The sequence below is a fragment of the Phodopus roborovskii genome, unplaced genomic scaffold, assembly GCF_943737965.1.
Source record: "Phodopus roborovskii unplaced genomic scaffold, PHOROB, whole genome shotgun sequence".
Taxonomy (NCBI): domain Eukaryota; kingdom Metazoa; phylum Chordata; class Mammalia; order Rodentia; family Cricetidae; genus Phodopus; species Phodopus roborovskii.
The window spans coordinates 10,512,292-10,539,467 of record NW_026125281.1 but is presented as its reverse complement, the minus strand read 5'-3'; the positions used below and the strand labels follow the sequence as shown (position 1 = coordinate 10,539,467).

At 38.2% G+C, this 27,176-nt stretch overlaps 1 protein-coding gene across 1 annotated transcript in view; it reads left to right on the top strand.

Moving 5' to 3' along the window:
• The window catches only part of CUNH8orf34 (chromosome unknown C8orf34 homolog), a 315,486-nt gene that overhangs the window by 48,878 nt on the left and 239,432 nt on the right, over nt 1-27,176 (top strand). The window contains exons 2-4 of the mRNA XM_051197032.1: nt 13,236-13,383; nt 14,934-15,065; nt 26,828-26,956. Of these exons, the coding sequence (XP_051052989.1) occupies nt 13,236-13,383; nt 14,934-15,065; nt 26,828-26,956 (409 nt within the window). The remainder of the gene's footprint in view (nt 1-13,235; nt 13,384-14,933; nt 15,066-26,827; nt 26,957-27,176) is intronic.

Below are 27,176 nucleotides of genomic sequence, written 5' to 3'. Positions count from 1 at the left end.
CTGTGTTCTGAAACATGGTGAGCCCACCCCTGACAAAAGAAGAGCATAACAAACTGGGCTATAATTTTTGAGGAAGCCTTTTAAAAAGTGTACTTAATCTTGTCAAGGACGGGCAGCCTCCATGACTTGATCATTTCTTAAACTAAATTTTAAGTTGTGAAATTCATATGGCAATAACTTAGGATTGGCTATAGGGAATATGAAGTACTCAAGGATAAAACTTTAAAAAAAATTATGTCTGATGAAAAGCTAGAGAAATGAACTGAAGAGTTAACTAAATGGAACCCTATAATTGTATTCATGAATTGGAAGGCTTAACATAGTGTATCAGCTCCCTAAGTTAGTGTGTATGACTAAAATATCTCTATCAAACTCTCAAGTTTTTCTTAAATAAATGTAGTCATAATTGCTTTATAATTTGTATAGAAATATGCTAGAAAAGCAAAAACAAGTTTTATGTTTTGTTTTGTGAAATAGGCATAATCATTATGCCCATTTTGGAAATGTAAGTTATTAGCTAGATGTACTGGTGCAAGACTATTGTCCAGAACTCAAGATGCTGGGAAGGGAGTTAAAATGAGGTTCTGGTGAGCCTGGACTATATAGAGATCTTGAGAGTAGCCAGGGATACATAGGGACGTATTATACAACAGATATATGATACAAACACAGGATCAAGTCACTAGGAGTGGAAAGACTGACACACTGGCCATTCGAAGAAAATAGGAAATGCAAAATTGATGTATAACCAATGATTCAGATAATTTTTGACCAAGAAATAGAAGTGATTTGGTGAAAGAAATATGATCAAATGTTTGGCACAGCAATAGTGCCAAAAAAAAAAAGGAATTCAAATAGGAAATAATAAACCCTGACCTTTATTCTTGACTCTTGGCAGCATGTGCAAAATTAACTCTTGCTAGATCATTATGTTTCATGTAAAGTATAAGACTGAAACTTTGGACAAGAACTGGGAGGCGAGTACTAAGGAACTCAGGCTGGGTGAAGACTTATTTTAGAGGACACTGTCAGGGATGACCATGAAAGGAACACTCAAGAAAGAGGACCTCACAAAAACTGAAACATCTAACCTATGAGACGTCCTTTAAGAGTATAAAACATGAAACTGTGAATGGGATTAAAATATCCCCAAACATCACTGCAGAGTCAATAAAGCATTACAGACTTTCAAAACAGTTACAAAATCGAACAGATCCATTAGAGAACATACACATAGAAATTTTTCTGAGGAAGTTGTGGAGATGGCAGATGAACACATTGAGAGGTCTTCACTGTAATCAGTCACCAGGGGAATGCAATTAAAATCAAAATGAGCTGTTATTACAAACAGGAGGCTGGATAGAGATGCCCACATACAACAAAAGCAAATATGAAATTGTGTTGGCACTTTGAAAATAGTTCATCATTTCTCTTTAAAATTAAATTTGATTTTAACATAGAACCCAATAATCATTCTATTAAGGATTTAACCAAAGGAAATATAAATTTTCACACAAATGCTTATAATGGGTGATTATTTTAAAATTATTCAAATTTTCAAAGTCTTTCAGCAGTCGCTAATGAATGAGTGAGCATACTATGACACATCTACACCATGAATAAAAATCATTAATAAAGATAAATAATTTATATGCAAATTACTTGTATGGACATCAAGAAAGTGTATGAAGACAACCTCCAAAGAGCATATATGGCGTGCTCAAATGACAAGATCATACAAATAACGGGAGAGCATTTTACATTGAGGAGGTAATGGATGGATGAGGCTATTTAGAGGTAATAATAGAAACCTATTGATTATCACGTAATATTTATCTTCATTTTGGCAATATTTATTCTTAGTCCTACTGTGGTAAAATTGAACACATGCACCATGCAGAGTGCAAGAGGCATGTAGAATGGTGAACCCTGAATAAACCAGCCATTTCCCCACCAGCCACACCAGCCCCAAATAACACACAGAGGCGCTGTATTAGATATAAAGCTGTTGGCCAGTTACTAGCATTTCTTATTGGCTAGCTCTGTCTTAAATATTAATTTAATCTATTAATCTAAGTATTTCCACTTGGTCTTATTTTACCAGAGAGAGGCTCTGTAGTTCTGTTCCCTTGGTCCTACATGTTGACTCTCTTCCTACTTCTCCCTGAATTTTCCTTGTCTTCTAGTCCAGCCTATTTTGCTTTCCTATTGGCCAACAGTGCTTTATTCATTAACCAATATGAGAAACATATTTACAGAATGACACCTCCCATCACCCTGCAAGGTTGCATCCATGTCACTTTCCCAGGTTCGATATTATTCTCCGACTTTATAGTATGCTATCAACAACCGAATCAAGGATGCATGAAATTTCTTTGCAACTTATTGTAAATTTTCAGTCATTTTGTGTGGTACCACTCCATGTTCAAGAGAGTGGATAAGACCACACACAAGGTGAGGGTAAAGGGGAGAAAGAAAGAAAAGGAACAAGGAGAAACCATTCCAGCGTATATTGGATACCAGGAAACACCTTCAGTTTTCAATTTTATTTGCTTAATAAATATATTGCTGTGCAAAATAAAACAGATATCATAACTAAAATCCTTTTGCTGCAAAGTGATTTTGATGGGGAAAGATTTAAAATCAAAGACGAGATAAAACAATCAAAATTATAAACGTGTGGTCATATCGAAATCTGTACCAATGCTATAAAATAAAAGTGAAAACATCTTGTGGGGTTTAAGATGTATAGAGTTCTTATACAAACTGATGAAAGCCAGATAAGATGAAGCAAACTAAATGTTCAAAAAATCATATAACACTTCACCAGATAACTTATATTTCAATGCAACAACAACAACAGCAACAAAAGTACAGCTACTCCTTGAGAATGAAGAAATGCCAGCAGTTGTATCTCGTTGCCAGGCATGGAGGACAAAGACCACATGGCCTTCCTTGTTACTGCACTCCAGATGTTGTTGTCTGTTGCAGATGTTGCATAGGCATGCACAGATAAGTTCATGGCTTCCCTCGGTGTTTTGTTTACCCTTTTTATGTTTAGCAATAGTAGTAATCATCTTCATTTCTGTAAAATTCTTCACTGTATAAATATGCCACTATTTACTTACTTATTTACTTCTAACGTGAACAATAAAAGAACCAGAGACAGATTTTGGGGTTCAGGCTTCAAGCTGAAGATCAGAGAAGCAAAGCAGCCAAGCCAGCACATCTTACCTCTATTAAGCTGAAAGGGCAATCCTGCCTCTACAAATCATCAGAGGCAAAAGCTCTCAGTTCCTGTCTCCTCCTGCCTTATATTCCTTTCCACCCAGCCATACCAGTCCTGTTTCCACCTCCTAGGGCAGGGATTAAAGACCTGTGGTCCCAAGTGCTGGGACCAAAGGCTCCAGCTGTCACTCTTCACTCTTGTGTAGTTCAGTGTGGCCTTGAACTCTAAGAGCTCCATATGCCTGTCTCCTGAGTCCTGGGATTAAAGATGTGTGTCACCACTGCCCAGCTTCTACAACTAAGAGGTGTAACTAGCCTTGCTTCTTGACACTTCAGGCAATCTTTATTAATCATAAATAATAATTATATCACCACATTTACTTACTTAATTACTTCCTTCATCCAAGGCAATTCAGTATCTCCGTGTTCCGTTTATGTACAATCAATCAGAATCACAAGTGACTTGCCATTTCCATCTTTTTTCCCTTTTTTAAATTTAAATTTGAAACAAGGTTGTTTTACATATCAATCCCAGTTCCATCACTCTCCTATCCTCCCCTGTACCCCTCCCAACTCCACATCCCATCTCCTTTCTGCTCCCCAGGGAGGGTGAGGCCTTCCATGGGGATCTTCAAAGTCTATCATATCATTTGGAGCAGGGCCTAGGCCCTCCCCCATGTGTCTAGGCTGAGAGAGTATCCCTCTATGTGGAATGGGCTCCCAAAGTCCATTCATATACTAGGGATAAATACTGATCCATTTCCCTCTTAAGTGGGGACAAGCAGACATGTGGGAGTGAGTCCTTTAATCTGTTGTCTGTTACACTACCTCCAGATAGAGTTGGCAGACACATATGTTTTGTTTTAGAATTGACAGACACGTATGTTTTATTTTGGGTGTTGGGAAACACCTTAGAAAGGTCAAGTGTATAATTAAAGGCACGGAGTACCTGCTCTGAAGTTACAGCAGTGGCTTATTTTAGAAGATGATGAGAAGTGTGTGTGTGTGGGGGGGTGTATTTCCAGCTAAGCAGCTCCAGAGGTTGCCTGGAGCTCAGTTCTCCGAGGAGTTACTAATAAGCAAACCTGGAAAACTTTTCACTTATCTTGAGAAAAACAGTATCTAGAGAGAGCATGTGCATGCTTTTCTTGTAGAAAACTAAATGGGGAGTCACATTATTTTCGTATATGGCCCTCATACGTATTCATGAAGCTTGTTATAAAAGTTTCTTCTGCCTTGGCAACCGATGGATGAGATAGATAGTGCCCCACCCATCTTAAGGACGGAACAACTAAGATCAAAGGAAACAACCTCTTGGATTTGCACAGTGGGTAGGGGTTTGGGGCATGAATCCAGGTGAAGCAGTACCACAGTCCCCCTGTTAAGCCACTATATCTTTCCAAGTTCTCAAGTAGAGGGCATGGAATAAGATCTACAACACAGTGTGTCTGCCCATAGGGGTCTCCTGCAAATGTCATCCATTTGAAGGTGTACTTGCCATAGAAATAGAAACATCCTTGCCTTAGATCATCAGTCCAAGAAGGAGGTACTGGTTGTGCCTGTGATGATGGTGCTAGGCAGAGTACTCTGTTTTTGCGGGTTTTAAAATAAACATTAAAAGTCTAAATAATTTTTATCCAGTAGAGAAATTTTGTTTTTTGTGGGGACTTCTACATAAATCTGCTGCTTCTATCACAGACCTCTGTAACTAGTTTATTCGAGTCTGGAACCAACTCACTATATTTTCAAGTAACACCATGGGAAAATCCTGCCTAGATATAAATTGTTGCTTCCACAGAACATTATGCCAAGTAACATAATTCACTAGGGGAAAGTGTCTGGATGTGGTGTGACAATTTCACCATCTGAAACTGCAGTGTTTGCCTGGACATTTATTTGAAAGCTGTGATTCTTATAGGAAGATGTTCTCATAGAAAATATGAAATTTATAAAATTTATTATGAAAGAACATTTTCCATTTGTGATCTTTTACAGCCCAGGTTTTTGTGGTGTGGGTGTGCCCTGGTCCTAACCTGAAAATCAGGTGGTCTGAGAATTAACAAAACCTTGGAAACTTGTATAGCTGTTGACCGTTTGTGTGCAAATTTTTGTTCAATTCTTCAATATATAGTGAATTAATAAATCCATGTAAAATACTTGCCACCTATACTTCTCAGGCTTATTAAGTGGCTGATTATTTTTTTATAATTTTTTCCTGTTTTGATTGATTGGTTTATTTATTTTTCTTATTTTACATATCAATCCCAGTTCCCTCTCCATCCTTCCCTCCCTCTCTTCCACCCTCCCATGCCTGCTGACCACCCTCCCATCCCTCCCACCCCCACTCCACATGTAGGATGATGCCTTCCAGGAGGGGTCATCTAAATCTGTCAAGTCATTAGGAGTAGGGACCAGGCCCTCCCTCCCGCCTCTAGGCTAAGGGAGTATACCTCCATGGGAAACGTGCTCCCAAAGTCCTTTTGTGCACCAGGGATACATCCTGGTTCCACTGTCAGAGGTCCCTTAGACCACCCAGGCCTTCTAACTGAGACCCAGGTTTCAGGGGATCTGAGTTGGTCCAATGTTTTTATAATTTTGTAATCATATTTATCCATAGAACATTTAGCAGTGTACATTTAACCCAGGTTAGTGGCAAGTTCTTTGGCCTTTGCGTTTTCTAGCTTGGCAATTCAAGCCACAGATTTAGGATAAAGGACATTGCCTCCCCAGTGGTGGTGGATCTCTTCATATCTTTATCAATGTAATTGGTCATAATAACCTCCACCAGCTTAGCAAGATCACCCTTGTCTTCTGAGTTAACCTGTGTGAAGCCAACAGTAGTACATGTCTTCTGTGGAGCAGCCGCCCCAGCGTGGCCATTCCCTTGATGATTCAGCAGGGGGAGTCCATCTTTCAACACAGGGCAGGCAATAAGGCCACCAGCTCAACCGGGTCTACAGCGTATGTAATCACCTCCAGCTGAGCCTTCGTGTTCTTCACCAAGGTGGTGACTATATTGACCCTGCTCGAATGACAGGTGATTTCTTAGTTGGCACATCCCCTTTGCCAGCAGCTTTCTCCTCAGCATGGGCCATCAGCCTTTGCTTCTTCTGCTTTGCCCCTGGCCCGTACTTGTGGGCAAATGTAAGCAGCTGAGTAGCAGTTTGCTGGTCCCAGGCCAGGAGGAACTGGTTAATGCCAGGAGGTACTCTGAGCTGCTCATAGATGATGGCCTTTGGCTGCTGCAGCCTGGTGTACCAGGGCCATTTGAGGAAGTGTGTGAGATCTCCTATGGGCTGAATGTCCTGCCCAAATGCCAAAGTTCTTAGGACTTTTTAAATAGAGTATTCATCTTCTTTTTTGTCCTCCTGTTTCTCCACAATGGTGGAGGTCAAGACTGCCTTGGCCTTCTTTCCTTTGGGCATCTTGTTCAACTGGAGAAGAATGCTCTATATTGCTTTCACTTTCTTTTATCTCAGCCTTCTTGTTAAGTCTGGGTTTCCAATGGTAAAGAGAGAAGAAGGCTTAGGGTACTTCTGAAATGGAAAAAAATTCTGAGTTCCCCAAGTGTCCTGTGAGGGTCTGGAGGAAAACATTACAGAGATGTTTCTTCTACTCTCAGCTTGCATTGGAGATTTGTATACTGTATATGATCCCTCTTCAGCCAAACCTGTATCTTATAGGTCTTTGTGAATGTACAATGAGGCAAGGAAAAACTTCTCCCCAGCATGCATGTTTTTCATAAAGAAAGAAAGGAAGGAAGGAAGGAAGGAAAGAAGGAAGGAAGAAAGAAAGAAAGAGAGAAAAGAATCATTGCAAACATGGACTATGGTGCAGATGAGAAAGGCAACCATGGACAATGGGAAGGGTGGGATAGGAAGCATGGACTATAAGTTAGGTGGAATAAGGAAATACAGGCTATGATGTGGGCAAAATAAGCAACAGTGGGCTATAACAGGAATAGGCAAGCAAGGGCTATGGGGTAGGCGAGAAAGACAAGCATCCATCCATGCAAGAGAGGTGAGAATCGTAAGCATTGGGCAAGTATAATCCAGTAAAGTTCAACACAATATAATCCAGTAAAGTTCAACACATTGGGAATACTCACATCAGTGATTTCCAAAACCATCAAGAATTGCCGGAGATTCCCACATTTTGAATTAACAGTGAAATGTCTATTTCTTGACCATTTATGAATCATACTTGGATGTTGGGCTGGGAAGTGAATATCTGGAGGGTAAGCATCTCAAGTACAAAATTTAAGGAACCAAATTAAAAATAGAGCATTGAAGCATACACACAGATCTAGAATGGATTAACTCAGTCATCAGATCTTAATGCCAGTTTCGGGAGAACAAAACTAAAATTCTACATATGATAACACACCATATTCTATCAATATAAAATAATTACGAACATTGAAAAAGTATACTTGGTTGATGCTGCCTCCAGTATTAGTCTCTGAAAACCAGCTTTCACAGTGCTAGAAGGTGCTTTGCAAACTTCCAAGGGAGACAAGCCAGCCAGCAGTCCTACCCAGCTGTGGCACTTACGATCTACAGAAACAACCAGCAGAGCAAGTTATCCCTAAGAGTGCAATAGTGGCATTCACATCCTGTCTGTAACTAACAGCTGTCTAATTTGCCATAAGGCCCATTTGACAGGAAGTAATCATGCCTAGTACTGGAAACCTAGCCAAATACCTGGACTAGTGGTCACAGCGAAGACCCTCATACCACTGCTTTACTAAATCAGTGTAATTTCTAACTGCATTCTAAATACTTATTCTTAAGCCCACAGATAAGTGTACCTCTCGTCCCTCATCAAGAAACTTCTCCTTGCAACAGAGAGAGACCATTACAGGAAGACACAATCAATCAAAATGCAGAGAACAACTCATCAAGGGGTTTATAGCCCTGATGAGCACATTTACAACACAGCTCCTTCATCTAAGGCTCGGGGAATAGGAGGAAGAGGGAGAAAGATTGCAAGAGCCAGAGGACCAGGAGCTGTGCTGTGATATTATGTCTCCTTTAAATGACAGGGATGCTTCATTCATGACACCTCAACAATATAGCTGCTTTAGAAAAGACCTGAACAAGTATGACACATATAGACATTCTAACACGAAGGCAGAGAATCCTATGGGGTTCCAACCCTACACAAAGAAGGCTAGGCAACAAATGTCTGTTGCGAGAGAGAAAATAGTATTCTCCAGAAAATAAAACAACAAAAAGCTTTTCAACTGGTCAGCCCTAAAATCATACACACACATCAACACTAAGTGTACTTTGACAAATAAGAATTAAATAAAAAGAGGCCATGAATTATGAATTTGAGAGGGAGCCAAGGAGAGGACCTGAGTAGGGCTAGAGGCAGGAAAAGGAAGGAGGGAAATAATATAATTGCATTTTAATTAAGAGAAAAATAATATTAATATCAAAATGAAATGAAGTCAGTGGAAATTTATCATCAATAACATTGCAAATATATACTAATCAAGGATAGCGATTGTAATAATAAAATAAGACATATTGTACATGTATATAGCCTATAAAATGTTCATAGATTGCAGTAAACATTGAAATGTTGCCTTATTTTAAGGGGCATCATTAAGCAGTAGTCAGAAAATCGGAAACTATTCTATGTATCTTCATTACAATGGAGTTAGTAATAATGAATTTACATGGTGAGAGATAAAACACTGAGCTCCAAGATCCTAGAAATACTGTTGCAGGTCAAGAGAAGCCACCTTCAGGATCACGGTTATTGACCCTGGAGGTCTCAAGGTACAGCACAAAAAGCAAGTGGCTATGAATTGTGTGTCAGATGCTGCTGCAGCTCTTGGGTATTTTTGCAGGCTTTCTCTCCAAGCCTACAGTGGGTTTTGCAGAGTCTCTGGGAAGTGGCTGTGAGCCTTCTATGTGCCCTCATTTTTATCTGATCTCAACTCTATAGAACAGTTTCTCTGCCTCTGTCTGCTCTCCAAGTCCTCTCCATGTCCCCTGTAGGAAACCCTAACCGAGATCAACGGATTAAGATCCGAGAAACAGCTGCCATCCATAGCTTAAAACACTGTGCAAGTGCTTTCTGATCACCATCCTTTTAATCGCCATGGCAACCCTATGATGCAGGTGTTTTTATCAGTCACATTTAGTTGGTGGAGAATTGCTTGTTAAGGTGGTGAAGAATCTTACCCAAACGTATAAAGCCAGTAAACAGAAGAATGATGGCGAAGAGAGGTTTCAAAGCCTAGGTGCCGAGTCATGACTGCTTCCTGTGCCTTCTTTTGACGGCTGTTTATCTCAGCAAGTTATCATTATTAGTAGGTATGAACTCGATCAATTATAAACAAGTTTGCTAGCATTTGCTCCGGCCTGTGAGTGCAAACATGGTCCCAGGTAAATTAGTATCTGCATGCTGTCGCTCCTCAGGTTCTTAGCCTATATATCCACAAATATTTGGTTTGGGAGTAGGAGGGTATTGCTTCCTCCAGTTTGCTTTTTATTTGTAAATACACACAGCCCAAGACTCACTGGGACTTCATACCATAGCAGGAATCTTACAATAATGATAAAGATTGTAGATCATTTCCTAAAGGTATTCAGCCCTAGAGTTGGGACTGGCTTAACACTCTCAAATACATTCACTTTGTGCCAAACAAGTCTTTTGAAGGATTCTGTTATCAATTACCACTTCTAACTATTCTCACCTCCCAAATCTATTAACTCCTCGGTTATATTTATGTGTCTCTACAGCTGTGTGGTTGAAAGAAACTGACATTCTATTGCCAAGAGCTCATTTGGAAACCTAAGGATTTAATGGTCCTATCTAGAAAAGGGATTTCTGCAGGTTCCAATTCTCAAGTGCAGAATGTCTGGATACACAGAGTGACAGGCCAGACAACACTTCTTGTGTTCAGAATCATCTTGGGCTAGAATTTTGACCCAGCAACATACTGTACCAAAAACTGTACTTGGCATTTTCTTTGTGCTGTCAACCAGCTCCCAAATAAAGACGCCGAGACTTGCTATGAACTATGAATGCTCAGGCTTAGCTTAGACCTGTCCAACACCTCTTGTAATTGAATGGAACCTGTTTTGTTTTGTTTTTTTTTTTTTTTTCCATTTTAGCTCCAGACTTTAGTCTTTCATTTTGTATGCCCTACGTTTCTGCTTCCTCTGTGTCTGGCTGGCCCTTGGCATCTCCTTGAAGTCTCCTTTTCTTTCTCCTCAGAGCCCAAATGCATCCTCCTTATTCTCCCTGCCCAGAAGTTTTGCCTATACTTCATCCCTCAGTATTGGCCTTTCAGCTTTATTTTTTTTTAATTTTTAAAAGGCTTATTTTATATACCAATCCCAATTCCCTTCCAATCCTCCCACTCCCCCCACCCTCTTCCCACCCCAACCCATCCACTCCTCAGAGAGGATGAGGCCTCCCATGGAGGATCATCAAAGTCTGTCACATAATTTGGGGCAGGACTTAGGTCCTAACCCAAGTAGCCAGGCTGAGAGACTATCCCTCCATGTGGATTTGGCTCCCCAAGCCCATTTCTGCACTAGGGATAAGTACTGATTCCACTGCCAGAGGCCACATAGACTGCCCAAGGCCCCCAACTGTCACCCACATTCAGAGGGCCTAGTTCAGTCTTAGGCAGGTTCCCCAGCTGTCAGTCTGGAGTCCCGTGAGCTCCCACCTGCTTGGGTCAGATATTTCTGTGGGTTTCCCCATCATGGTCTTAACCCCTTTGCTCACACTATTGTTCCTCCTTAGCTTTTTTTATTAGAACAATCAAGTGTCTTAGGCAGGCAAGAAAAAACAGCAATGTATTTTTACATAATTAAACAAATGAAACACATCTTTGCATAGTTAAGCAAATATTCTGCAACAGAAGACATTTGCTGTTTTAATTGCCTATGGCTGATACTGTTTTGTGCCTTTGACCTTATACACTTACTAGTGCACTAAAAATGTATCCTGGAAATGACTAGATTCATAATATTTTTTAAAATAGAGTCTATTTGACTTAATCTGTACAGTTCATTTTCTATAGAGAATAAGAAACACTTCAGCTTCTTTTCAAAGAACAAAAATATAGAAAAATTTCAAGTGATTTTAAAGATTAAATTTTAGAGACAAAACCACTTGTTGTCCCCCAGGGTCACAACAGAGAGGTACTGTGGCCCTGGGCTATTTTATCTGACTTAATTTTGCTTTATCTTAGTGCCCAGGACTTTTATGACAAGATAAATCTTGTTTGGTCCTTTCATTGCCCTTTTCCTCCATTGTCTAGTAGTCTTTGTAATGAACAATGAGTTCAATTATAATATTTCAATCTCTTGTCTCGACACCAAATTTGAAATGTTTTGAGTTGTGTTATATTACATTGACATGAAATTGATGTTATATTACATTGATATGAAATTGATCATTGAGTGCTTTGTGAATACTACTAGAATGATGGCCTCTCTTTAGTTATAATAGTGAAGTCTTTTCTGTGATAGTAAGGCCCACCCCCCTTTTCCCTGTCTTTCTGAATATAGGAAGTACTGCCTAAAGGAAGTATTTTCTTGACCAATACAGAATACAGTGCATCACAGTGCCTACATGAAGCAACCTGTCTTGATCTTTTGTTTTCTGACTTTCGTTTTTAGATGCTCTGGATTATTCGAATTGTGTCTCTAGCAGTAACATGGGATCTTGTCCTCTACAAACTCTGTATTTCCTATACTTAGATATTACACACAGTCCTTGCATCACCCCAAGTCTTTATTTATCCTCAAAACTTGGGTCTGTAGCCCTAAAAACAGGATGAGATTCTTAGTCTCTGTCTTCCCAAAGAGACTTTGGTTAAAATCTTTTCCTTCATTTCACCGTGACTCTTGCTTGCCTTGGGTGGGGAGCTCTGACAAGACTCTGGATACAAAATAATACAGATTTATAATGAACACTTAGAGTAAGGCCCTCAACATTTATCACTGGGGACAAGGGAGAGCACTGAAAGTAGGAAAATAGGCCAGCATCCTCAGCCACAAAAACCAAACAAACAAAACAGGCAACCCAAAACTGGGATGGGAAGTTGCTAGTGCCTTCTTTCCTGAGTAATCCTAATATCTAATTTGGTTGTTTTGGCCTACTAAGTAGAACAATCGCCACTAAAGATTAAAAATTAAAGTGACAATTGCCAGAACAGGCAAGGTGAGATGTGACTAGAAGGAATTTAAGGGGGCGTGCCAGTTGACAAAGCCAATTACAGGGCACAAGACACCAGCCTCCTCCCCGTGGTGAGACGGTTGTTCATGTCTGGGTACCATAACTGACCACAATTGGATGGAGATTGGATTTACTGACTGCATAAAAAGAACATATAGACATGATCCTTGGGTAGAGTTTAGCCCAATTTAAGGTTGGAACATTACAGCAGATAAGAGTTAAAGTCTAATCTGTAGGGAGAGGCATAGCCATTGGGGGAGGGAGGAAGGCAAAGGAGAAGAGGGAGGGCAGAGAGTGAGGGTGGAGAAATTTTGAAAATTCTATATTGTTTGGAGATTATATAAGGTTTATGCGACTTTGTGCAAGAGTGACCATTTCTTTAATTCCCCACAAGCTTTGGGGATTTCAAAGGGAAATTATATTAACACATTAAAAAGGAAGGCATATCACCTGTTTTAGCTAAGGCTTAGTTCCTAATGGGATACCTTGGAAGAGTTATCCCAGATTTAAAACCAAGGAGCCTTACTTTAACAAAAAGAATTTAGATGAAATTCCTAGTCTGACCTAGGCTCAGCTTTGTTGTGTTTTGGTTGTGGAACACAGCAGGTTTGTTTATCTGTAGTTCACTGTCCTTAGAGTAGGGAAAGTTACTGACTTCTTCATAGCTGGAAGGATTCTGAGAGCTTTTTAATTCGTTGCTATGTGTGAACAGTTGGTGTTGTGCCAAACAATGACAAATACCAGGTAGTTTTTCTTCTAAGTCGATGTAAATGTGTGTCTTGTTCTTTCTTTAGGAACTAATGACCAAGCTAATAACTGAGACACCTGACCAGCCAATCCCATTTCTCATTGACCATCTTCAGTCTAAACAAGGAAACCGAGGACAATTGCAGAGAACCTTGTCTGGGTCAGCAGCTCTCTGGGCAGAAAGTGAAACATCAGGTAATTGGGGGGGAAAGAAGGAACTATAATATATATATATATATATATATATATATATATGTATGTATATGTAGATGTAGATGTAGATGTAGATGTAGATGTAGATGTAGATGTAGATGTAGATGTAGATGTAGATGTAGATATAGATATAGATATAGATGTGTGTGTGTGTTTGTTGGAATGTGGGTGAAACCCTCTATTCCAGGAAGCTGCAAAGAAGTATTTCATTTGAAAAATCATACAAATATTAGGTTGTGAAGTAGGGATTTGAAAACAGCAGTTCTGGTTTGTGTGGAATGTGAGGGCCACAGGGAAAAGGGAAACACTTTGGAAGGAAGAGATGTGGAAGGAGCAGGCAAACAACCAGCTCTTGAGTATTAACAAAAGCAAAGAATGCTTATTTGAATGGTGAATAATGATTCCCTCTTAAGCCTTGGCTGCCACTGTGTGTTATTTTGGTGCATCTTCTACCCAGTCGCAGAATGTCTCTAAAGCTCAAGGACAGAGACAAAATGCTTTTTCAAAATAGCTGAAGTTGCCCTATTGTTCCATTTCAATACATCCAATGACTCAGGACACAGCATGTTCTTGCTTGTGCATCTCTTAATAGTGTGAAGGAGAAGCCTTCTTTTGTTTCATTTTTGCAATTCCTTTTGTGCAACAATTACACACACACACACACACACACACACACACACTTTTGATATTCAAACCTGTAGCTGAGCTATTTTCTATGATTCTTCAGGAGAATCATTTTTTTGTGGGGGCTGAGTTTTCTCTAAGGGATACCATCTCTCTCATCCCATTTCACATTGCTTTTCTCATTTTATGACCTACTCCTCTGGATCTTCATTGAGTGAAGTGTGTTCTGTATGCTCCTGATTCAATTTTCAGTGCTAACAGTGTTCCTTTTCCAGCACTGAATACAAAGTTTTAATCTCAGCTTGCTCAGCAACTCTTCCGTATGACGTTGTTTTGTTTCATACAGTTATTTTACTTATATGGGAAGTCAAAGGCATCAGGTTCCGACATTTAATAACTATAAAATTATAATTTTCCTTGGTGTCTTAAATATTCTATTTTTTCATGTAATATATTTCATTAATATTTCCTAGTGTGACAGTTTTCTAGTGATTCAAACTTAAAGTTGGAGTATTTTGTTTAGTCTCAGGTGTGTTGGCAAATAGTGGAGGCACAGTTTTCCTTGTTCTCCCACGATATAAATGGAAAAGCTGGGATTTAAAACAAATCCAAAAGAGAAACCATGACCCCTGCTGAAATTGGTGGTATCAGTCGAATTTGTGTCTGCTATTCTAGTGAGTAAACTGAACTTCCTCCCTCACATTTACTCAGCCAACCAGAGTAGAAAGATATCCTGGCTCAGCTGTTTCACTAACATGACTTCTGGACAGAAATATAAAATAAAGTAGTCCATAAAATCCAGTGTTTTACTGAACTTAGCTCTTCTCAGTAGACACTTTAAATATATTTCATGAGCAGGATTCGCTCCATTTTTATTGCTATGATTTGTTTATATTTTGTTTTTACAGAGCCCAAAGGAACGAGAAGGGATTTTAGAAGCTATGATAAACCTTGGCAGCTGAATGCAAAGAAGCCTAAAAAATCAAAAAGCGACCTTGCTGTGTCTAATATTTCTCCTCCGTCACCAGACTCCAAATCATGTAAGTCTGCTACTTAACTGTTCCTAAATTTGCAAGTCTTCCTAGTTTGTGAAATAAAGAAAAGTTACCAGTTGAACGCAAGCTTTCCATCTGATTTGGGCTCAATGTTAATCCTAATGAATTCATGTTCATTCCAGCATTTACATCGACCTTCATGCACACAACTGTACTTACTCATTTATACCCTTCCGTATGCATAACTGCCTGAGCTCTCTTCTGATATTCCCTTACTAGAAGATTGGGAGCTGCATGGAGCAGATCTCTGGTGGCCTGTCGCAACAATAAACCCTCTTTGAAGCAGCTCAGATTTTTAAAAAAGCAAATCAGATCTTTAGAAGAGAATGGAAAGGAACCAAAAAACTGTTGATCTGACTCCCCGTAGGTGCTCCTTGTTGTTATTTACAATTTCTCTTCACGGACCTTCTTTGTCCTACTGTGGTAGACATGACTCCATATCCACTGTCTTCGTCACCCTTGGATTTTTCCAATGCCCCAGCGTGACAACATGCACGGGAGCATGCTGCACATCTCAGGCTTGTCCCAAACCCCCGTTAACTTTGGAAGATAAGAGAGCTTGAGTGTTTCTTACGCGCCCGCTAGCTCCCTGTACTTATCAAAGGGTGGCTGCTTCATTTTAATCACAAGAGAAAGGAGTAAGTTTAAAACACTTTGTAATGCTTAGAAAAGCACTGTGGTTAATTTGTGAAGGAGACTGAAATAAATTCCGTATTTCATCTACATAACATTACTCCTTAAAACCTACACAGAGTTGTAGTGAGTAATGTATGAAATATTAACCACAAATGTCCAGCACATTATAATTTGAATGAAATTGTCCAGTTTCAACAGTTTTGTATATATTATAAATCACAACCATTCTTTATGTACACATTTAATATTTTCACAGCTGAACCATATGGCCAATAACACTAAAACAGTTGCTTATTCAATTATGAAGTACAAAATAGCAACACAATGAAAGAAAAAAAATGAGACATGAAATGAATGTGTCAAGCATCCCTCTCCATCATGAATGACCTCTGTTTCCTTGACTGTTACCTAAAGTTAAGGGTGTAGACTTGAGAATCACTTTTGTCTGAGGAGACATGTCTGATGCCATGTGCCTACAGGCTCTGTGCTCTCAACAAGCACTTCCCAGCCACAGCATGGGTGGTGGAATGATGAGCTTCTCCTTTGTTTTTCTTCTCTAGGTAATTTACTTACCATGCCTAGTCATAGCATAATATTAGCAAGAAGCTTTTAATGACAATGAAATAACAAACAATTTTCCATGGAATATGTAGGGATACTGTATGTGACAATAAAAAAACACAACAAATTTAAGTCACACATGGAAACTCATTGTTAAAATTACTACATTTTTGAAGTGGTTGTTGAAGTTGTATATTTTGGTTTCCGAAGAATGATTAAAAATAGTATAAGCAGATAAATAAAAGTTAGTAAATTTATCAAAATCAGAAATAAAATTATTTATCTTCCCCAAACTAATACAGAAAATGGTAATAGCAACAAACAAAAGCAAAGAATAAGGGACCAATGTGGTGAATATGTAGGTAAACATACTGGCCACCAGAGCCGGATGACCTGAGCTTGAACTCCAGAAACCACATATTACAAAGGGAGAACCAGGTCTTGCAAGAGGTCCTCTTCTGTTCTCCACACGTAAGCTATGGCAAAAATGTACACCCTTATAAATAAATAAATGAATATAAAAATGACAACTGATTGAAGAAAAATAAAAATATTTATATTTCTTCTATCAGTGAGAGAAATTTAATTCATTTAACAATTTCCCAATTAAAAAGATCCTGAAGCCAAAATGGTTTCACTGGAGGACAAATGATTTGCTGGGTAAAGGAAATTGTGCCACACTAATCTGTTATAGAAAACAGAGAAGCATGACAGTCCATATGTCAACTCATTTCAGGAGACCTCCCTGATGGTGTCGCTAAAACAGGGTGACATGTCCCATGGCTGTGACAAAATACCCAATAAAGGCAATTGGAAGGAGAAGGGTTTAATTTTGGCTCACAGCTTATCATGATGGGGAAGGTTGGCAGTGGGAACATGACATCGTAAAGCATCCAGAGAAGACCACAGGGAGGGAGGGATGCTTATGCTCTGCTAGCTTTCTCTTCTTTTGATGTCAAGAACTCTAGCCTAACAAGTGGTACCACTCACACTTATTGGAGTATTTCTACCTTAATTAACCCAATATAGGTACCCTGAAGACATTCCCAGAGACCTGTCTTCTCAAAGAGTATAGACATTGGGTTAACATTAACCAAATCAACACTCCTTCTAGAAAACTACAATATCCTTCATGATCGCAAACACTGTATTGACTACTTTTCTCAATACTGTCCCAATACTATAAGAGGAAGGATATGTTGTAACTCTGGAATCAGAGGGGCCACTCCATCTCTGTGTGGAGGCATGAAGGAACAGGGTAGTCCACATCATGTCAGACAAGAAGCAGGGACAAAGCCATATGGAAAAGGAGAGGAAGATGTTCTCAAATCTTGCCTCACCTACCACTCACAATGCTGCCATTTTTTAACTTCTTTAAGGAGTTAGTCTGTTCAGTCTCTGATATGCACTATTACACACATACCAGGGCAGTGCCTTACAACCTCCTTTGTAACTGTATTTATGAATAATAAGTTAGCAAAGTTAATCGCTACAGGCACAAATGCTTTTACCAAATATTAAAACATTTGTACAGAAATGAAAAAAAGGAGTAAGTTGGTATATTTGTTTCACCCAAGAAATGCAACGTTTATGTAACATGCCAAAATTAATTTGTGTCATTCACTTAAACTAAAAGTGAGCAGATTAAGGAAAAAAATACAATCTCTTCACTACAGGGAGGAAAGCATTTGACAAAATGCAGTTTTATGATCAATACTACCATTAAAATACTAATAAAGGAAAATGTCCTTGGTCTAAAAGAGGAAAAAATAAAAATCTCACATGTAATTTCATATTCTTCATCAAAACAGTGAATGTCTTTCTTTTGTAACTGAGAACATGTGTTTGACCTTCTAGTCAAGGGTTTATAGCATTCACTATAGTGGAGGTCACAGCCAATGAAGTCAGATACAATAAAAAATCCACAACTGTAGATGAGCATTAAGATATTTATTCATAGATGCCATCATTGTAAAGGTGAAGAATGTATATGGCTTTACAAGAAAGACACTAAAATGAGTTTGAAATATCAGCAAAGCTACAAGATGAAAAGTTAATCTACAAACAGCAGTTGTATTTATATAACAACAATGTAGATTAGATAATGTCTTAAAATAACATTTGTAATAGTATTAGAAAACACTAAGTACTTGGGGTAAATTGGATGAGAGATATGCACATTATTTAGACAGTTCTGAGAGAAAAAAAGTAAATCAATTGGGTAAATGTGTCCTGTCCATGTTGTATTTTGAGAAAATGTCAATATGCTAATTTGTGTTAGAATTTACACATGATTCCTATCCAAATTTACAATAAGCACTACTCTGAAAATTAAAGTAATTATTTTAAAAAGTTATGAACATCAAGAAAATTTGAAATTGGTAGAAGGGGGGGAAGAACAATTCTACACAACAAAGAATGGCAGAATGGACCTTTACAAGGTTACAGAATAATAGAACAGTTTCTTCAACATTGAACATCAACAAGGAAAGTCAATGAAACATAACTGAACCTTACCTGAGAAGGAGATCCTTTCCCAAGGTTTGGGTTTCTGTGGCTACTACACGCCAAACCACCACAAAAGACTTTTCATTGTGTGTGAAAATTTAATGAAAGTGTAATAATATTTGGAGGCACAACTCAACAGCATTTTAGTACAATCACAGTGTGTGTGCTGTGTCATCTTTATACCTGAAGTGTTTCAGCACTCCCAACACTTCTACTAAGTAGCCTGTTGACTTTCCTGGCTCCCACAGTCCATGAATACCTGATGTCTGCCTCTGGATTTACCTGTTGGGACAGTAGGAGTGGAATACTTCAAGCATGACCTTGTAGCGTATTTCATTTAGCAAGCCCTTATTTCTCATCCACAATTCAGCATGAGCATAAATTTATTCTGCAGATATAACACATTTGCTTGTCCGTTCTTCGGTTCTTGGGTGTTCTGGCTGTTTCTTCCTTTTGACTGTTGTGGATTGTGCTGCTGTGATCACTCATATCCACATTTTACTGAACTAGCATTCTCTGGTATCAGGGTAAACAAGTTGTCATGGAAGTGTAAGGCCATATATTATTATGTGTACAGCCTTTGGAGGAGTATCTACACTCTCTATGGAAACTATTCTATTTGCATTGCTATTAGTAATGTGTAAATACTGTAATTACTCCAGTATTCATTAGTGCTAGCTACTTTGTTACAAGCATAGGCACTCGCGTGGGTGTGAAATGGACTTTCTTTCTTGCTGTCATTTGTGTTTTCCGGGGAGCCAGCATCTTCTCAGTGACTTCTCAGCCATTTTGGTGTCTTCCTAGAAGTGACTGTTGCTATCTTTGCTAAGTTTTAGGTGTTTTGTTACTTCTTTATACTTGAACTGTATGAGTTCTTTTATAAAGTAGACACAAGTCTCTTACCAGATATATGATATGTGAATATTTTCTTCCATATGGCATGATAACTCTTTACTCTCTTAACAGTGTCCACTCATGGACAAAACTTCTAACTTTTATAATCAATGTAGGTGTTTCTTTCCCTTCCTTCCTTCCTGCCCTCCTTCCTTCCTTCCTTCCTCCCCTCCTTCCTTCCTTCCTCTTTCCTTCCTTCCTTCCTCCTTCCTTCCTTCCTTCCTCCTTCCTTCCTTCCTTCCTCCTTCCTTCCTTCCTCTTTCCTTCCTTCCTTCCCCTTTCCTTCCTTCCTTCCTTCCTCCTTCTTTCCTTCCTTCCTTCCTTCCTCCTTCCTTCCTTCCTCTTTCCTTCCTTCCTTCCTCTTTCCTTCCTTCATTCCTCCTTCCTTCCTTCCTTCATTCCTCCTTCCTTCCTTTCTTCCTTCCTTCCTTCCTTCCTTCCTTCCTTCCTTTCTTTGTGCATTAAGTATGCTATCTAAAAATCTCTTGACAATTCTGAGATCATCAGAACTCGGTCTTCTACCAGTTACAGTGTTGTTTATTTTGAGCACCCATTGCTACAGCTCCAGCTCCTTTCTGTAAGTGGTAGGGGGTAGAGGTCCGATTTCATTCTTTCACATGTGTACATCCAATTGTCTCAGCATCATTGTTTTTGAAAATATTCTTTCCTCATTTCATAATCTTAGTGCTTTGTTGAACACTAAGTGACCACAAATATGAAAGTGATTTTATTCTATGCTCACCATTCTGTTTAATTAAATTGGTTTTGTGAGTGTCATGTTGTTTTTCTTATTAGGACTATGAGCTTCTGAATTGTGCTTTTCTATCTTTTTATCCTCTTTGGGGATTATTTTTGGATGCTCTCTATACTTAAAATTCTAAAGCTCTTTTAAAAATCAGTTTTTCCTTTCTAAACAAGGCAAATAGGGTTTTGATTGAATCACTAAATTAGTAGATTACTTCAGGAAAGTGCAGGTTTAAAAGGAGAACGTTTCTAAGCCGTCAGCAGGAAATGCTGCTTCAGTTCTACAGACCCTCTTTAATTATTCTCATTGTGGCTTTGCTGTTCATTTCAGAAGAAATGTTAATTTTCATGCTAAATATTTTATTCACCCAGGTGACATCACTCATGGAACTGTTTTGTTTTGTTTTTTGTTTTCCCTATTCTGCTTATTATTGCTAGTACTTAGAGACAAAATGGACTTTTTCGGTGTTCATTTTATTACCTATCACTTTGCTGAAAACATTTGTTCATGTTACCCTTATGTTTATGCATGGATTCTTACGACTTTTTAAATATAGGATTACTCACATCTTCAGGCAGTGATAATTTTATGTCTTCTTTTCCAGATATGATGCTTTTTGATTTTTCTTTACTTAATTTCTAGAAAGTGCCATGCAAACTTGTCTCGCAGCAGCAAAAACTGGTCAGGAATCCCAACAATCGTCCAGCCTCATGCCATCCAGTCCTTTACTGTGAAATTTCCCTATGTATTTTGTCATGTTGAGGATGTTTTAGCCCCTAGTTTGTCAAATATGTTTTAATCATGAGAATGTACTCAAAATTCTGTCACTTTTGAGACAACTGTACAATTATTTCTCTGTATTCCATTTGTATATTGTTTTGATTCCTTTCTTGTGTTAACCTATGCTTGGATTCTCTTGTTATGTAATTTGCCCAATATGCTACTGTATTTGCTTGGTGCTATGTAACTGAGGATTTCTCCATAGATCTCCAAGAAAGATACTGGCATGTAGTTGTTTCTCTGTCTTTGGTGAGGGCAAAGCTGGTCTTATTAGATGAGGTAGAAAGTGTTCATTCCTTGCCAATTTTCTGGAACAATAAAAAAAAAATGATGTTTGTCATAGGATCTTACTTTGAACTGTTTGTTTTGGACCAATCCTTGAGTGTTTCTGAATTTTTTTTTTAAAACTGAGTTGTCTTTACTACTCATATCTAAAATGACATTCTGAATGAGTTTTGGTGTTTTTATGAGTTCCTATGATTTTATTTTTTAATCTAAGAGTATCTAATTTGCTTCTTTAGGGTCAATAATAATGTCTTACTTAGATTTTTTATTTTAATAATACAAATCTTCAATTCTTTCTTCATCATCCTTGGGGTGAATTTTAGCTCTTTTATCATTAAAATTTTCAGTCTTTTGTTTAGTTTTTCTCAATTCTTATAATTCTTTCTTCCACCTTTTAGTAAATGGGGCTTGTTTTGTTCTTCGTTGTCTACTTAACTTTATTTTTAATTATAGGACAAAGTTAGCATAAGCAATTAGAATTCCTCTTTGAGTGTGACCACATAGCTATTGATTCCCATCAATCCTGCTATCACCACAGCCCTAGGGGTTAGAATGGACATTTTCTCCACATAGTTTATCCTTCATTTTCTCTTGGAATTCTTCTGGTTTCACTCATGTTTTATTTAACTCTTTCATGCCCATGTGTCTACCAGTTTTGCTTTTGATTTCCTGTTGTTCTATAAAGATCAGAGAACATATTTTGTATGATTTTGATTCTTTCAAAGTTGTTGATATTTACTCAGCTATGTTATATATAATCCCTGTCAAGGAATGTTTCCTTTGCCTGAAAGCAGGGTGCTCATTCTGCTGTGGTCAAATTTAGTATTCTGTGTGTGTGTCTGCTGGGCCTAGTCTAAAGTGTTGAAATCAGTCTTTTTTCTCATTGATTTCTCTTTGGGATTCTAAATATTTTTATAGGTAGGGTTACTATGTTCTTCAGCTCTTATTTTAGAGCTATATTTTCCACTTATATAAGTTTTGATTCCTATGTTCTGAGACTGTAAGGATAGAAATAACATAGCATAAACATAACAATTGTGGCATAATGTTGTGGTGGATTGACTCTTCTGAGTGGCGTACTATGCCCTTCTTTGACTTTAGGAAAAGCTTTTTTGTATGACTTATCCAATCCATGTTACTTCCTTATTATTTCTTCCTATTCCTTTCTCCTTTGGGGATTACACTTCTATGTTGGACCTGGGACCTTCATGTTAAGTGCTTTCCAGTTGCTTAGTTTGTGGATGATTGCTTATAATGAACAAACTATTGGCAGAATGTTGAAAACGACATTGTCAGTTTTTCTGTGCATGTAAATAAATAAATGCTTATGCATCTTGTCCTTTTGATATTCATGATGATCCAGTTAAGAAAACTGAGATAAATATATTGGTTTAGGTTAAACTGAGAAACTGGAATCAGCTCTCAGTAATTTTATTAGTCCTTTTCTTTACATTTGGGAGAATGTCTTAGTTTGAATTTATTATTATTATTTTATTTCATGTATATGGTGACTTTTCTGCATGTATGTCCATATACAGCATGAATGCCTGGTGCCTATAGAGGCCAAAAAAGAGCATCAGATCCCCTGGAAATGGACTTCCAAATGAATCATGTTCATGATGATAATCAAACCTAGGCCCACTGGAAGCCACCTCTCCTAATGCTCTTTTTGCTTTTAATGTTTTATTACAAAATACACAAACAAAAGTACCTTGATATATAGAGATTATCAGAAAAATTTTAGGATGAAAAAAGAAGGTATGATGCATAAGTATGTAATTACAGATTACATAAATGCAAGAGAATATAGACATCAAAATAGTGTCCCAACATTTAGAAGATATAAGTGCAGAAAATGAAGGCAAGACAGCACCTCATCTCAACCAACTCTCAGGCAACTGTCACCATAGTACTGGGGATACTTCCTAGCATATTGAGAGGAGAGCATGGTATATTTATTGATTTAGAAATCAGGACTGAAAGGTATGAATAATCTCAATGGGCAGTTTTAGTCATTAAGGATTAAGTTCTAGTAGGGATAAAGAAACTATGCTCTACCACTACACAGAGGAATGCCCACAGGTGACCATGCACAGAGGAATGCCCACAGGTGACCATGCGCAGAGGAATGCCCACAGGTGACCATGCGCAGAGGAATGCCCACAGGTGACCATGCGCAGAGGAATGCCCACAGGTGACCATGCACGTGCATTTCAGAAAGCTTGAAAGCATTCTGAATGCTCTCACCATCAAGAAATAACAAATGTAAGGCACAGATGTATTCAGCTACTTTTAAATATGCATAATGCATACATAGATGAAAATCATGTGGTGTTTTCTAAATATGTACAATTTTGTGAGATTTTATAAAATACAATTGAATAAATGGAAAAAAGGCAGAAATGGGAGGGAAGACATTAGTACTTCTGGCTGACAATACCGGGCTCTTCTGTGCAGAAATTGTATTTACACATTCATCAATGACAGTTCTCATTCTACTTCAAATAATTTGGTCAACTAGGTCTTAAAATTCATGAGGGTTGTGCTGATTTAGTAATGCATGGTAGTGGGTTCTCCTCTGACATCCATGACCTCACCTCTAGTCCCAGATAGATTGCTGGGTTTCTACTACCAGGCACAATCTCCCTCTTATTGAGCAGGTCTTAAATCCAGTTAGAAAAAGGTTAGAGAGAGAGAGAGAGAGAGAGAGAGAGAGAGAGAGAGAGAGAGAGAGAAGAGGGGTTCAAAGGGGGCTGGAGGGAGGAAACGGAAGGAGGAATGACATAATCATAATAGACTCTCAAAAAATATCATTAAAACGACAAACGTTGTGAGGAAGAAACAATAAATTAAGTTTCAAATGTGTGGACAGAAGCAACTAATGGAAAGTGAATTAAAATTTGATTAGAATATGGAATTGTTCAAAGAGTCACCTGGCTCAGTAAGCAACATGACTGTTACGTGGCATATGGTCCTTCCTCTCATGGGAAAATAAGGGAGGTCCTCCTGTGTGGCACTGTGACCACCCTCCCGTGCTGGGGTGAGCTTTCTCTTAGTGTGTCCTCAATTTCCATCACCGTCTCCTTGGGCTAATACTTTGTTGGGACACTGTCCTGAGGACATTTTCCAAGCTGTAATATAACTGTAGCGCTGAGTTCTAAAATGAAGGACAACTCCAACAGGGTTTCCATATGGCAGAAAACTACAAAGATGTTCTCTCGTCCAGGGCGGTAAGTTGGACTGTTGACTTCGTGAGCCCATTCCTGTTATTTATCCAATGCCCCATTGAAACCAAAAGCATAGCTAACTTGCCCTTCAAACCTGATGCCTTTAAGTGTAGACTTTCTCAGGATTTGGTATTGATGGGTCAGGTCATCTGTTGGCCTCACTTAGGCTTGTTAGCCTGGGCCATTCAGGAGTGGATCTGGTGGTTGCCTGGGCATGGAATTAGAGTACTTGTGATTTTATGCTACTAGTCTAGACATTGAAAGGTAAGGAAAGATCTTGATGAAACATGATATTACAGAAAATTAGATGATGCCATGATACAAACATCAGATCAAAGACATTATTCGAATCAGGTTAACAAGTGTGGCTATAAATATTTTGAAAAATATGGTACCAATATTGTTTTATCTACTCTTTCAGCCATGACTTTCTTATGCCTCTAAAGTAGAGCTATAACACATTACTGACATTCTTCCTTCCCAACTATACCTGGGATCAGATCAGATGTTTTAAATGTTTATTTTATTTTCTCAGTCTGCATATCTGAATATATAAGGTTCTCAACAGCTCTCAGCCTTTTAAACTCAAGTCATCATCTACAAATCTTCACTTTGCTGCTGTACACACATCAACTCCTATCTCATCCTGACAGCAGAGCAATGTGTTTAATTCACATTTGCTCTGAGACATATTCTGTATCGGTATCACTAAAACTATATTAATGTTTTATCAGCAAGACAAACTGATTACTCATATTTTCTAGGACTGATGATGAGGTCTTCATTGTTTACCTTGCTTTCTGTATACTCATCACTATTGCTTCCTCAAGTTCTGCCCAAAGAGTCTCTTGATGCAATCTAACTCATCTTTTCTTTTATGCTGCTTTGTTTTGTTTTTTTTTTTTCTCCTTTTATGTCATTGAAGGCATCTTGGAGACCTCTCCCCTGCAGCCCTTTGCTGGCTTCCTCTATCCTTAACTTGTTAACCCATAGATATTTTTTAACTGTATGTTGATACCACCTTCACTATCGTCATGAGAATTCCTCTTGTAGACTTCACCCATTCCTCCTTCCAAGTATTCATTGAGCTGGAGCATGCCCTTGGGCAACTTTCTTAGAAAGAATGTTTATGAGGGAACTCTTAAAAACTTTATCTCAATTGGATCTGATTGGTATAAAATTTTGAGTTAAAAGTAACTTTCTTCTGGAATTTTTAAAGGATGTTCTATCTTCTAGAACAGATATGTTGCTAAGTCTGTTGTTAATCCAGTTTCTTATTTTTGTTTCCTAAAGCTTTTACAATCATATCATTACTGACATTACTTAAAAACTTGAAATAACAAAAGTTGAATTTTGCTGGCCCTATAATTGGACTCTTTATATCTTGGAAACCATTGAGTTCTTATGTTGTCATTGCTTTGAACTTGTGCTTCTGAGCTGGTGAATTGATAACTAAATAATGTGTTGACTTTCTTTGTATCCCACTATTTTGGTTATGAGCTTCTGTTTTCTCTACTTTGCTAATTCCCACTACTGCCAATCAACCCATTTTATGTCTTCTCAGAGGAAATCTTTATCCAATCACTTCTGCATGTTAAATTTATTTTTTGAAAGAAAAATATTCCCTAACTGTTAAATAATTTTAATGGGAACTTGGGAGAAATTATGGAATTTTATATATATATATATATATATATATATATATATGTTCTTATGTTTTTAGAAGATATAACAAAATGGCTTCTATAAACATGTTTACTAGTTGCTGATGATGAGGTTAGTAATTATATTTAGTAATTTATTTTAGCATTATGCAGAATAAACCTTTCTGTTGTGTTTCTCCTTGTTATAGGAGTAATTAGATTTAAATCAGTAGCTCATTTTCCCATTTTCCATTATATCTGTCATATTTTCTTCTGTTTATTGAGTTAAAACATTTTCTTCAAACCCAATTTTAAATTGCCTGGCTGTGTACTCACAAGAAAACCATCTCCAACTTTCCCATTTTTATTCCGCACATTGATCTTGATGCAGTCTTACACAAACGATAAACGGTGACGTTGTATCATTGTACGGCATGCTTATGAAATAATCATTTCTTTTAAACATAGTGCCAAGGTCAGTAGAACATCCTAAGTGGAGCTGGCGGACTAAACCACAAAGCCGTGATTTTGATGAGTTGAACCACATCCTTCAGGAGAGCAAGAAGCTGGGGAAAGCCCTTGAGAATCTCTCCAGAAGTAAGTTCATTTTCTTGACAATCATTTTTAAAGGCGAAACATCCATCACTATTGGCAATGATCCATTTCTGACATCCTCATTATCATTTTGTGAGGCTAAGGAATGCTAAGGGAGTGAGTTGGAAGGAGGTGTGACTGTGCCCATGGCTCAGAGCTGTCCATAGGCTGCACGTGGGCAGGAGCTATAGGACCTCTTGGAGCACCTGGGCTCTGGTCCAAT